Source organism: Heptranchias perlo, chromosome 35 (genome assembly GCF_035084215.1).
Source record: "Heptranchias perlo isolate sHepPer1 chromosome 35, sHepPer1.hap1, whole genome shotgun sequence".
NCBI lineage: Eukaryota > Metazoa > Chordata > Chondrichthyes > Hexanchiformes > Hexanchidae > Heptranchias > Heptranchias perlo.
In genome coordinates, this window is record NC_090359.1 from 16,370,538 (window position 1) to 16,384,199 (window position 13,662).

Consider the following 13,662-nt stretch of genomic DNA (forward strand, 5'->3'; position numbering starts at 1 on the left):
GTGGTGAAGAAGGCATTCGGCATGCTTGGTTTCATTGGTCAGAACATTGAATGCAGGAGTTGGGATGTCTTGTTGAAGTTGTACAAGACATTGGTGAGGCCACACTTGGAGTACTGTGTACAGTTCTGGTCACCCTATTATAGAAAGGATATTATTAAACTAGAAAGAGTGCAGAAAACATTTACTAGGATGCTACCGGGGCTTGATGGTTTGACTTATAGGGAGAGGTTGGATAGACTGAGACTTTTTTCCCTGGAGAGTAGGAGGTTTCGGGGTGATCTTATAGAAGTCTATAAAATAATGAGGGGCATAGGTAAGGTCGATAGTCAAAATCTTTTCCCAAAGGTAGGGGAGTCTATAACGAGGGGGCATAGATTTAAGGTGAGAGGGGAGAGATACAAAAGGGTCCAGAGGGGCAATTTTTTCACTCAAAGGGTGGTGAGTGTCTGGAACGAGCTGCCAGAGGCAGTAGTAGAGGCGGGTACAATTTTGTCTTTTAAAACGCATTTGGACAGTTACATGGGTAAGATGGGTATAGAGGGATATGGGCCAAGTGCAGGCAATTGGGACTAGCTTAGTGGTATAAACTGGGCGACATGGACATGTTGGGCCGAAGGGCCTGTTTCCATGTTGTAAACTTCGATGATTCTATGATTCTATGACCCTCCTCCCACACTACTTCATCTAACCCTATCTGCATACCCTTTTATTCCTTTCACCCTCATGCTAAGGTTCTCGTTAAAGGCATCTATGCTATTCGCCTCAACTACTCCACGTGGTAGCAAGTTTCACATTCTAACCACTCACTGGGTAAAGAAGTTTGTCCTGAATCCTTTATTGGATTTATTATTGACTATCCCATCTTATATTTATGGCCTCTAGTTTTGAACCCCACACAAGAGGAAACATCTTCTCTGCATCTACCCTATCAATCCCCTTCATAAATTTAAAGAGCTCTATTAGGTCACCCCTCAGCCTTCTCTTTTCTGGAGAAAAGAGGCCCAGCTTATTCAGTCTTTCCTGACAGTTATAACTTCTCAGCTCTGGTATCATTCTTTTAATTGGTTTTTGCACCTTTCACAGTGCCTCTATTTGCTTTTTGTAATATGAAGGCCAGAACTGTTCACATTACTCGAAGTGTGTTGCAACCAACGCTCGATACAAGTTTAACATAACTTCCCTGCTTTTCAGTTCTATTCCTTTACAAATGAACCCCAGTGCTTTGTTTGCACTTGTTATGGCCTGTTAATTTGCGTTGCTACTTTTAATGATTTCTGAATGTGTACCCCTAGATCTCCTTGCTCCTCTAACCTATTTAGAGTATGTGGCCTCATTATTCCTCGGAACAAAATGCACCACTTCACATTTATCTATATTAAAACTAATTTGGACGCCCATTCTACAAGTTTATTAAAGTCTTCTTGTAATTTGAATTGAAAGATTGTTTTGTCTTGGGTGGTTCGTTCGTTCTGGGGGTTGATTTGCGTTCATAGAATCACAGGATCTAACAGCACAGGAGGAGGCCATTTGGCCCATCGTGCCTGTGCCGGCTCATTGAAAGACCTGTCCAATTTAGTCCCACACCCTACCTTTGGTGTGTTAGTTTGCATTAAGGGGTTGGTTTGAGCTGGGGTTGGTTTGAGCTGGGGTTGGTTTGATTTTGGGGGTTGGTTTGATTTGGGGGTTGGGTTGAGTTGCTGTATTACCTTGAATTAACACAGAAGAGTACAGGACATCACTGTAACAATATGAGATCTATAGATGAGCATGAAAGGAACTACACCATTGCTGAGATAAAACGCTTCCAATTTTAATTTAAGATCATAAATATTACCACAATTGTCCAGATTTTGGTGCTTTTCCCTTTAATCCCGGCAATTTCTATTTTAATATATGCTCAGGGACTGAAATCGGCCGTCCAAATCTGTTTGTTCAAATAACTAAAACTAATTTCAACGGTTTTGCAATCTGATAGTCCCAGTGGAGATCCCACATGGTATAAATTAAAGGCTCTGGGAATGTATCGCCTCAGAGTTTAATTCGGAGCGATTGCCTGAAGCACGAAGGGACATCATCACCACACCGAAAATGATTGAAACATTTCGCAGCATCAGAAAAATATGCTACGTGACCCTTGCAGTGATTGGTGTCCCTGGTAAGTGACTTGAATCATTTGTGTAAATCTGTGTGTGAGCTGCTCTGTTCCTGATACTGTTAAATGTTGGTCTGTTTGTGTCCTTTATACAGTAACTGGATAAGTGATATAATTTCAATCAATATGATTTTTTAAAATTCTGCCCTTTTAGTCCGTTGCCTTAACGGGAAATATAATACTTTTAAAAGCCATTAGTCACAATAAATTATCAAGTTATTGCTTTAAGTGGAAATCCTTGTAATCTTGCAGCAGAGCTCAGTGCAGGCAACTCTCCAAGGACCTGGTATTACTGGAAATATCCGTCATTGAAGAATTATACTCGGTGTACAATTCACACAATGAATGTTGTGGAGTGCAAACCGAAATGCATTGATGCTGGGCTGTTACTTGTTCACCGCATCAACATAAACAGACGTTAACTATTTAATCAGCAGGTTCGCACAGTTGTTGTATTCAAATCCTGCCCCGACTCCCATAATAGCTGGGACTTCCTTCCTTTTGAGGAAGCTGCTCCGCTCGAGACATCCATTTATATTTCTGCTTATGTCTTCCTCCCCCCCACCCTCTCTGGTCCAAAGTCCTGTAATCGCGCGCTTCCATCAAACTCACAGCGGATGGTATCTCACGGGCTGGACACCATGAGGTCGGTGCCCGGCCAGTTTCTCTCCTCCCTCCCCCACTGGTACATTCCGAGGGCCCCACTTCGGATTTACTGGTTGGTTTTCCTTCACGCCATTCCCGCTGGAACGCCTCGCCCCCTTATTATATTTTATTTTATCCTGTTTGTTTTTTATTCACCCAATGACCACCCCGTTGTTAATTTTTACACTAAGATTACAAGTCCTTGCTGCCACATGCAGCAAAACTAAATCCCCTCCTTGGATGCAGTCGCAAAGCTTTGAATTTCGTACAAGGTCATGTCAATCAGCCCAGGCAGGGTTTGGGGATGGGGCAGTGAGCTCAGAGACTCTGGACTGGGAAGGGAAAATCCTCCCAGGTTCCTGTCCCTGATCCCTGTGCAGTGACCCTGCTGCAAACGACAGGTGTGTGTACCTGGGGTGAGAATACTGGGACATCCCCACACTCAAATACTTAGTGTCTGGGCTCAGACTTGGAGAATGGTTCTTGAGTTTGATCAGTACTTTGCCGTCACTTTTCCCTTTATCTTACAGTTAATTTAGTGGCGATTGTGATCCTGTCCCGAGGAAAGTGCGGACTCTCCAATTGCATCACACGCTACCTGGTGGCCATGGCAGCCTCGGATCAACTGGTCATTATCACTGAGGTTATCTTAAATCGGATCAGTTCCTACTTCTTCCCGGGATCTTTCCTGCTCATCACCCCTGTGTGTAGTGTTATTAAAGTCCTGCGTCGTGCATCCATAGACAACTCTGTCTGGTTAACTGTCACTTTCTCCTTTGATCGCTTTGCTGCCATTTGTTGCCAGAAGCTGAAAACAAAATATTGCACCGAGAAAACCGCGGCTGTGGTTATAGCCACAACCTGCACTCTGCTCTGTTTGAAAAATGTTCCCTTCTATTTCACATATAAACCCGGAGAGATAATCGACAACGTACCGTGGTTTTGTGCTACAAAATCAAGCTATTATACTGAGCCCGGATGGGTGGGATTTGACTGGATTGATACGATTGTAACCCCATTGCTCCCATTTGCTTTAATTTTGTTGCTCAATGCTCTGACCGTCAGGTATATTTTAGTGGCCAGTCGAGTCCGTAAGGGACTGAAGGGTCAGAGCAAGGGAGAGAATCACAACGACCCAGAGATGGAGAGCAGAAGGAAGTCTGTGATTTTACTCTTCACCATATCAGGGAGTTTCATACTTTTGTGGCTTTTATATGTTATCGAATTCTTCTATTATACCATTACAAAAACAAATAACTATGATCACAATGACTCTTTATATATCTTTGAACAAGTCGGATATATACTGCGGAATTTAAGTTGCTGCACAAACACATTTATTTATGGGGTGACTCAGACCAAATTCAGAGAGCAGTTCAAGAGCGCGGTGAAATATCCGGTTACCCTAATTGTTAAATTAATGAATAATAAAAACAACTGAACTCTGCCCAGAGGTAGTATCCAGTGTTTCCGGTTCATTAATCCGGTATTTATCCCTAAACTTTCCTCCTCTGAATTACACCAGGAATCGCTCGAGATCTTAAGATATATTCAGGAGCAAAGCAGCCATTGTGGTTCGAGCCATCTCGCTACTTTGATTGACAAGTGTCACATTTTGTTATAGGGACAATAGAAGTTTAGAGAAAACAATAATAAAGGCAGCAATTCCCAACTGAAGGAAATCCCGGAATTCCAACACAGAAGATGAAGATTTTTTGCCCAGCAAATCTCTTTATCACCTGACACTCTGTACTGTTGGGTTAATAAAACGTTCCTGAAGTTATTATTGATTTTTATTGACTACCCGTCTCTTCTCTCAGTTTTCCCATCTTTCTGTGTCTTTCTCTTTCTAGTTCTGTATTTCTCCTGTCTGTTCATCTTTCCATCTCTTTGCCTCTAGTTCTCCTTTTTGTACTTCCTTACACCCTTCTCTATTTTACACTATTTCTATGTTAGTATTTCCTCCCAGTATTCTCCTCCCACTCTAGTTTAATTTTTAAATTTCTCTCACTCTTCGTTTTATTCCCCTCGCATTGTTTCTCATTCAGTCTGTATTTCGTGATCCTTTTTTCCTGATTGTACTTCCCTCGTTGTCTTGTTTCTGTATCGCTTCCTTTGTCTCTGAATGTCCCTCGATCTATTCTCGAGTATTTTTCTGTCCGTCTATCACGTCCCCTCTCTGTTTCTGCATCTTTGACCTCTTTCTCTACTCTTGATTCTTCTCATTCTCCCTCCTCTCCCATTCACCTGTTTCTTCTCGCTTTCATTCCTTCACCCCCTCGCCTTCATCTACCCCAAGGGAAAATAATAAGAAACCGAAATAGGAGAGAGAGAGAAAGCAAAAACTAACGAGGGAAGGGATGGGTATAAGAGGCTGAATATGCAATAAAAAATAAAAAGATAGAGGATAAAAAGAGAAGACAAAAGGGAAAGGAGAGAATAGGTCTGGATGACGAGGGAGTGGAATGAGAGAAAAAAGAAAGAAAATAGAAACGAGAAATAGCAATAGAGGGAGGAACAAACAACAAGGGGGAATAATGGAAACGTGTTTGTGAGAGAGAGAACGTGAGTTACCAAACGTTTTCATCGCTTTTCACAGGTAGATTTATGATGTTTGTAAATCGTATCATGTAGAGACTGGGAGGGGAGAACGCAAACATGGAAAATGAGAGAATGTGCGCAAAAAAGCACTCCCACTTCAGGCACTGATATCCACCGTTATTTACTGTGGTTCCGTGTCCACAATGGTCAAGTGAATAAAGTAATTAGACACTTTACATTAGATAGAGACGATTTTCTGACTCAGAGACGAGAGTGCTGGCAGTGAGCTAAAGCGAGCTGGAACTCCACCCCTGTTCCTGATTTTTTATTATTCTATTTTCTTCCATTCCAACATCTGCTGAGACAGTTCTGACCCTCGGTTAGGAAATAAAATGATCATAAATCTTCAACCACCGACAGTCGAGAGTTTTCCAAATACTCTTCCAAATGTCATAAAAATATAAATCTGTACTTACATTACTGACACTCACGCACCACAACTGCTCAGAAAAAAGAGCCAACTACGAACAAAACGAAAACCAGTTCTTCAGTTACCATCCCCTTGATCACAAGATTCCCCAAGGAAATTTCATTAAAAATCGGGCGGCTGTCTTTCCAGAGGCCAGCCCTGCTTTCATCGTGTTTGTCTGTCGAGCGGTCATAGGGATCTAAATGTATCGACTGATTTCAAGGCACAAATGAACATTGGTGCGAATGGGACTCGTGCTCCCTAGAAACAGCGGTCCAGGCAGAGCAAACTTAAAGTCATAAGAACGTGAAAGTAAATGTTAGAGCAGGAAATGTCGCAGGAAAGTGTCAATGAAATGGAAGGAGGAAAGTAGAGGAGGTCGATTGGTTATGTAAGGAAAAAAAAACGTGCGCGAATAGGCGGGTTTGAATTATGAAACATCAAGAACAGGCATGTGAGAATGCTAGGATTTGAAGGAGTTAATAGGTTTTCACCACCAATAAAAAATATTTCTTTCATGGGCTAAATATTGATTTCTAGCTGCATTCTATTAGCATATGTGGCAGAGGGGAAAAGAGGTTCAGTGAGCTGTGCCGATTCCAACCGAGGTTGCTGCGACCACAACACACAGTACTAAACACTAGACAATCACAGCACCACATATCGGCCATAAAACCGCTGCCCGAACCACGGCAATGGCACGCCCTGCAGTGCTGAGAAAAGAAGAGTTTTTGGTGAAGAGGCCAAAATAAGCAGCGCCTCAAATTGTGGCAGAATAGGGGTACAGCCCTCCCCATGATCCATCCTTTAAATATCCACCCAGCATTTTCACCATTACAAGTTTCATTAACTTTTGCTACTTTTTAATTTGTTCTTGGCATTATCTGTGCTGATCCTTTACTTGGACCGCTGCACGGCATCTCCAACGTTGTCCAATGCCCATAGAGTGGAGCGGGATCATTTTCACTCGTAAACCAGCAACCCTGATGTTAAAATCATCTGCCGGAGAAAGACGCGATTTCAGCGCGGTGACACTGGGCCAGAGTAAAGTTCAGTTAATGTGATTGCCGAGTGGCGAGAGGGTGGATTTGGAACTCCTGTGCGGCTGCTTTGCGCAGGTAACACGACTTGTTCCAAATTAAACCATGAACGAGCTAAAGTTTGAGGTTGCAGCGACAAGAACCTGATTATATTAATTACAGAAAATTAATGAAACTCTGTGAAAGATGAATAATTGTTGTAATCGCCATTGATCAACCGATAACTTTCTGCTGCAGACTGACAGAAACACTGACATGGACACTGGGTGACAGAGAAACTTTAATCAGTTTCAACAACAACAACTACAAATACAACGTCCATTTATATCGCACATTTAACGTAGCAAAACGTCCCAAGGGGCTTCACAGGAGCTTTTTCAAACAAAATTTGACACCGAGCCACAGAAGGAGATATTAGAAGCAAAATAATGCGGATGCTGGAAATCTGAAATAAAAACAGAAAATGCTGTAAATACTCATCAAGTCAGGCAGCGTCTGTGGAGAGAGAAACAGAGTTAATGTTTCAGGTCGATGATCCTTCGTCAGAACTGGAAAAAGTTGAAGATTGAACAGTTTTTAAGCAAGGACAGAGTCAGGGAAAGGGATGGGGGCGGAAGGTGAGGGGAGGAAAGAACAAAAGGGAAGGTCTCTGATCGGGTGGAGAGGAGGATGGGGTGTCAGAGAGTGGCTGTTCAGCCTCCACTAGTTCGAGGTCTGTTCACCTCACAACAACAACAGAGCCGCCCTTGTCAGCAGGTTTAATGACAATGTCAGGGTTGGACCCGAGAGAACGGAGTGCTGCGAGTTCAGAGGGAGGGAGGTTGGAGTGAGTGAGGGGAGTAAAGAAATTTAGACGGCCGATATCACGCCGGCAGTTCCCAATGAAAAGATCAAGAGAGGGTAAGGGGCCAGAGGGAGGGGTCCAGGTGGACCGAGAATTCTGAAGATGGGAGACAGGGTCCGCTGTGCGGTCAATGAAATGGGTGCGGAGGTGAAGGCGACGGAAGAAGAGCTCAGCATCGAGTCCAGCTCGAAACTCATTGAGGTGGGGGCGTAAGGGGATGAAGCTGAGGCCTTTGCTGAGGACTGACGTTCGGGGTCAGAGAGGGGATGGTCAGAGGGAAAACACGACAAAGAGATTGGAGGGAGGGATGGGGTCAGAGGAAAGTGAAGGGGAAGAAGGATCGGGAGGGGTGTTGGAATCTAAGAGTTGTTGAAACTTGCGGTCCTTGACACCTGAAAGGAAGAAAAAAAGTTTTTTGTTAAAGCGCCAGATGAGGCGAAGGATGAAATGGAACTGCGGACCAGGACAGCTCTGAAGTAGAGAGAGTCGGTGCTGCTGAAGAGAGAGTGTTTGATCAGGTTTCTACTAAAACTCACTTTCACAGACACATCTCCTTCCTCAGCAACTGTGTCCGGCTCCGACTTATTCCACGTGGATTCCAACTTAAATTCCACCCTTCATGTTTCGGATCCACCCATGATTCCAGATATCTCCATGATATTCAGCGTTCCTCCAACCACTGCTCCCGCCGCTTCCTGAGATCCACGCTCAAAGCCACGCACCGCCACATGCTCACTCTCGACCTCTCTCTCCACGCATGGTTTTTATCCCGTCCGCGCCATTATTGCATTTACCGTTTGATGTGTTGGTTCCTTCCTTATATTCAACCAGAAGTCTTGTTTTCAGTCCAATCCGAAGCCACGGTGGATGAATTTTGCATTGCTCACTGAACTCTGCTCAAATCAGCAAAGTCCTGATTGGTGCCCGGAGGTGTTGCGAGTGTAAGATGTGAATAACGTGAAGTATCAATCAAAGTGCACAATGACGCCCCGGTAAAGCGAGTATCTCTCATCGGATATTAACGCACCGCCTCAACTTGCCAAATGTGAACCTGACCTGCTGAGTGTTACCAGCAGTTTCTGGGTTTATTTTTGTGCTTTCACTATTGCGCAGCTTCAAGCACAACTTTCTTGTGCTCTTCTCACACACAAGATCGCACTTTACTTTCCGACACACGCGCTTTAAAATCTGCCGTTTCCGCACACAGCGTCCTGCGCCACGAGAATTTGAAAGACCTTTCGCTCATGGCCTGTAATCGCCCCTTTTTCCCCACAGGCGCTCTTTACATTTATCCTCTACTCGATTCAAACGCATGTTTCAACAGAACTATTAAGATCAAGGCGGAACACTTCCGATCTTACTGCACCGCCCCAACTTGCCAAATGTGAACCTTTCAACCGCCATTCACAGCTCTGCAGCGCTGCCCGTCGCTCACGCACCTCAACTGCTGAGAGAAAAGAGCCAACAAGCATCAAAACAAAAACCAGTTCTTCAGTTACCATCCCCTGGATCACAAGATTCCCCAAGTAAATTTTGTGAACATTCGGGCGGCTGTCTTTCCAGAGACCAGCCCTGCTTTCGTCGTGTTTGTCTGTCAAGCGGTCACGCAGATCGAAACATATCGACTGATTTCAAGGCCAAATGAACATTGGTGCGAATGGGACATGTGCCCAATAGAAACAGCGGTCGGAGCAGAACAAACTTAAAGGCGTGAGATCGAGAAAGTGAATGTTCGAGTCGGCAATGGAGCATGAAAGTGTCCATGAAATAGAGGGAGGAAAGTAAAGGCGGCCAATTGACCTTTGAAGGAAGAAAAAGGGAGGAGAAGAGGCGAGTTTGAACTGTGGAACATCAAGTACAGGCATGTGAGAGTGCTGGGATTTGACGGAATTAAAAGGTTTCACCAAAACAATATTATTTCTTGTGCTAAAGATTGATTTCTTGCTGCATTCTCTTAGCATATGTGGCAAAGGAGAAAATCGGTAAATGACACTCTGTGGAGACTCGGATTCGAACTGGGGTCACTGCGACCACAACGCAGAGTATTAACCACAAAACGATCACGACGAGGGACATCAGGTGTGGCAGTTGTGCCTGAACAACAGCAATGGCGCTGCTTCGAAAAGAAGGATTCTGAGCGATGAGGCCAAAACAACCAGCACCTCAAATTGTAGCAGCGGTGGGATTTAAAACCCACGGCACACAGAGACTGGGACCTCAATCCAGCACCTTCCACCGCTCAGCCACACTACCATATCACTTCTGCTGTTCTCAGAATCTGGGAACTGGTGATTGAAAAGCGGCTTTCTTACTCTGACCTTTCAGTCCAAGACTTTTGCCTTGAACGAATAAAATAAAAGGGCTTTCTTTGCACTGTTCATTCGACAAGGTGGCCGAGTGGTTACGGGAACGGACTGCTAATCTATTGAGCTTTGCCAGCATTGTTTTGTATCCCACCCGCGCCATTATTGTATTTTTTTAATCGTTCATGGGATGTGGGCGTCGTTGGCAAGGCCACCATTTATTGCCCATCCCTAATTGCCCTTGAGAAGGTGGTGGTGAGCGGCCTTCTTGAACCGTTGCAGTCCGTGTGGTGAAGGTTCTCCCAATGTGCTGTTAGGTAGGGAGTTCCAGGATTTTGTCTGAGCAACGCTGAAGGAACGGTGATATATTTCATAGTCGGGATGGTGTGTGACGAGGAGGGGAACGTGCAGGTGGTGTTGTTCCCATGTGCCTGCTGCCCTTGTCCTTCTAGCTGTTAGAGGTCGTGGGTTTGGGAGGTGCTGTCGAAGAAGCCTTGGCGAGTGGCTGCAGTGCATCCTGTGGATGGTACACACTGCAGCCACGATGCGCCGGTGGTGAAGGGAGTGACTGTTTTGGGTGGTGGATGGGATGCCAATCAAGTGGGCTACTTTGTCCTGGATGGTGTCGAGCTTCTTGAATGTTGTTGGAGCTGCACTCATCCAGGCAAGTGGAGAGTATTCCATCACACTCCTTACTTGTGCCTCGCAGATGGTGGAAAGGCTTTGGGGAGTCCAGAGGTGGGTCACTCACCACAGAATACCCAGCTTCTGGCCTACTCTTGTAGCCACAGTATTTATATGGCTGGTCCAGTTAAGTTTCTGGTCAATGGTGACCCCCAGGATGTTGATGGTGGGGGATTCGGCGATGGTAATGCCATTGGATGTCAAGGGGAGGTGGTTAGACTCTCTCGTGTTGGAGATTGTCATTGCCTGGCAATTGTCTGGCGTGAATGTTACTTGCCACTTATCAGCCCAAGCCTGGATGTTGTCCAGGTCTTGCTGCATGTGGGCACTGACTGCATCTTATCTGTGGGGTTGCGAATGGAACTGAACACTGCACAATCGTCAGCAAAGATCCCCATTTCTGACCTTATGATGGGGGAAAGGTCATTGATGAAGCAGCTGAAGATGGTTGGGCCAAAGACACTGCCCTGAGGAACTCCAGCAGCAATGTCCTGGGGCTGAGATGATTGGCCTCCAACAACCACTCCATCTTCTTTTGCGCTCGGTATGCCGATCCAGTGGAGAGCTTTCCACCGGAGCGGCAGCTGAACGGATGGTCTCAATCTTTGTGACAGAATAGTCCAGGAGCTCCTCGCAATTTTTTTGGTGAGTGTGGAAGAGGCAGGAGGTGCAAGAAGACGGTTTGTGGTCGGGAAGAGATACAGGGAATATCTTTGGATTCCAGGATGATCCTGGAATAGTGAGCAGTTTTCTGTCTCACTCTGTTCAGAGAGAAAGAGACAGAGACCGACGCAGGAAAACATAGAAACTATGAGGCACATACACAGACAAACAGACACAGACACACAGAAACAGACACACATGCACATGGAGTGACTCAGAAATACAGAGATACAGAACATGGATAATTTGGCTGATTTTTCATCGATTTCTGTCGCAGATTTCGTGAAATCTTGCAGATCAATTAAAATGAGCATAAAACTCGCGGTGTTCAACATCGTGGAATTTCAATTCACTTTAGAATTATTAATTCGACAAGGAACTTGTTGAATTTTGAAACGCAGAGATGAAACAGGTCGATGAATGACGGGATCTGAAGTCTGTCAGATTTGAACCTGCGCGCGGGAAATGAATGAATTTCGAATCTGTCACCTTAATCACCAGTCAGTAAAAATTACAATTGCTCTGCATCCAGTCCTCAAATAGTCTCCGTACAATAATATTCTGAAAGTGACAATCACCTGTTTTTTTTCTCTGCAGTTTATTTTTTGGAAGAAGCTCGGCGAAGACATAAAATTAAAAGTTGGAGTCTGATAAATGCTTCCTCCCCGTCGGGGAATGAAACCCCGGACGAAGGCGGGGCAACTCACCACGATGAGTGAGAAAGAAAGAACGAAAGAAAGACAGAGTCAGTTGTTCGTTGTCTAACAAAGAGATGGAAATGTAAAAGGTTCTTTCAAGAGTGGCCCGTAGAAAATGAAACAAACTGTCATCAAATAATTAGTTGAAAGAAATGCACTTATACATGAAGCATGTCTAACACCATATGGGATGAGTGTACGGTTAACGCAGTAGTTAGTATAGTGGTGCGTATCCCGCCTGTCACGCGGTCGACCGGGATTCAGGTCCCAGACGGGGCGATTAAACTTTCTCCGCTTTCAAAAGCTTTTCTCTTATTAATTTCCAATATTGGATGCGGAAGAACAGTGTAAAACTGACTCGGAGTTTCCCACTTTCCCCAATTTAATTTCACTGATATTCCAGCGGTTTTAAAATCTGCTCTCAGCGTCACTCTTCACCTCGATGTTCGACTGGCTTCTGTAATGGTGGGGATTTCGGGAGGAGGCCGAGATGGATCATCCACTCGGCACTTCTGGCTGAAGACGGTTTCTAAAACTTTGCACTCACGTGCTGGCCTTTACCATCATTGAGGATGGGGATGTTCATAGAGCCTCTTCCCGTTAGTTGTTTCATTATCCACCATCATTCACAAATGGGTGTGGCAGGACTGCAGAGCTTTGATCTGATCCGTTGTTTGTGGGATCGCTAAGCTCTATCGACAGCATGCTGCTTCCACTGTTTGTCAAGTAGTCCTGTGTTACTTTCAGGTTATTGGTGTGTGTATATGTCTGTGTGTAAGTGTTTATGTAGCGAGGAATGTGTGTGTTTGTGTATGTGTGAATATGACTATGTCTGTCTCACTTGTTATATGCGTTTCTGAGTGTCTCTCTCTTCCTTTCTATCTGTCACTTTTCCCCCTGCTCCTCAAATAATTTTTCTCTGGACCTTGACTAACAAAGAGATAGAAAGTAAGACTTCTTTCAACAGTGGCATGTGAAAAGTTAAACAAATTGTCATCAAAGAAGTAGTTAAAATAGATTCACTGAAACATGCATCATTTTCATTGCTGTATGTGAGATCTTTCATGTCTGCGCCTGTTTCGGGCTGGTGACAGCGCGATTCTGCGTTTTATTTCTTGCCCATCATTGTGGTTCTCACATCGAGCTGAAGCGTGAGGCAGAGAGCAGATTTTTAAAATCGCTGTGAAATCAATTTGTGGAAGTGGGAAAGGCCGAGTCAGTTTTTCATTGTATTTTCAACATCCAATATTGCAGATAAATGAAAGTGAAGCTTCGAAAGCAGCAATAACCTCCTCGTCGGGGAATTGAACCCCGGTCTCCCGCGTGACAGGCGGGGATACTCACCACTATACTAACGAGGAATTGGTGCAGACAGTTGCCGTATATTCACCACAGATGCTTCACGTTTCAGTGAATCTGTTTGAACTGTTCATTTGATGACAGTTTGTTTAACTTTCCACGAACCACTGTTGAAAGAAGAATTACCGACCACTTTTCCATCTCATGTTGGATCATGATGTGGGTAACGCGGGAGAGAGTGAGACAGAAAGAGACAGATCTTCTCAGGAAAATATAGAAAATATGAGGCACATACACAGACAGACAGACAGACACACATGCACA

At 44.5% G+C, this 13,662-nt stretch overlaps 1 protein-coding gene and 1 non-coding gene across 2 annotated transcripts; one reads left to right on the plus strand and one right to left on the minus strand.

The window, feature by feature from the left end:
- The first annotated feature begins 2,088 nt into the window (after window positions 1-2,088).
- On the plus strand, window positions 2,089-4,238 carry LOC137302134 (probable G-protein coupled receptor 139). Its single transcript, XM_067971806.1, has 2 exons — window positions 2,089-2,155; window positions 3,328-4,238. The coding sequence occupies exons 1-2, from the start codon at window positions 2,089-2,091 to the stop codon at window positions 4,236-4,238; spliced, it is 978 nt and encodes a 325-aa protein (XP_067827907.1).
- Window positions 4,239-13,328: 9,090 nt separating this feature from the next.
- Window positions 13,329-13,400, minus strand: trnad-guc (transfer RNA aspartic acid (anticodon GUC)). Its single transcript has one exon. It is a non-coding gene; the product is annotated as a tRNA-Asp (tRNA).
- Window positions 13,401-13,662: the final 262 nt, after the last annotated feature.

Bases quoted from the DNA above. Each gene is read 5' to 3' on its own strand.
- LOC137302134 (XM_067971806.1), top strand. From the start codon at position 2,089: ATGATTGAAACATTTCGCAGCATCAGAAAAATATGCTACGTGACCCTT. The intron at 2,156-3,327 runs GTAAGTGACTTG...TTTATCTTACAG, and splicing joins TGCAGTGATTGGTGTCCCTG to TTAATTTAGTGGCGATTGTG.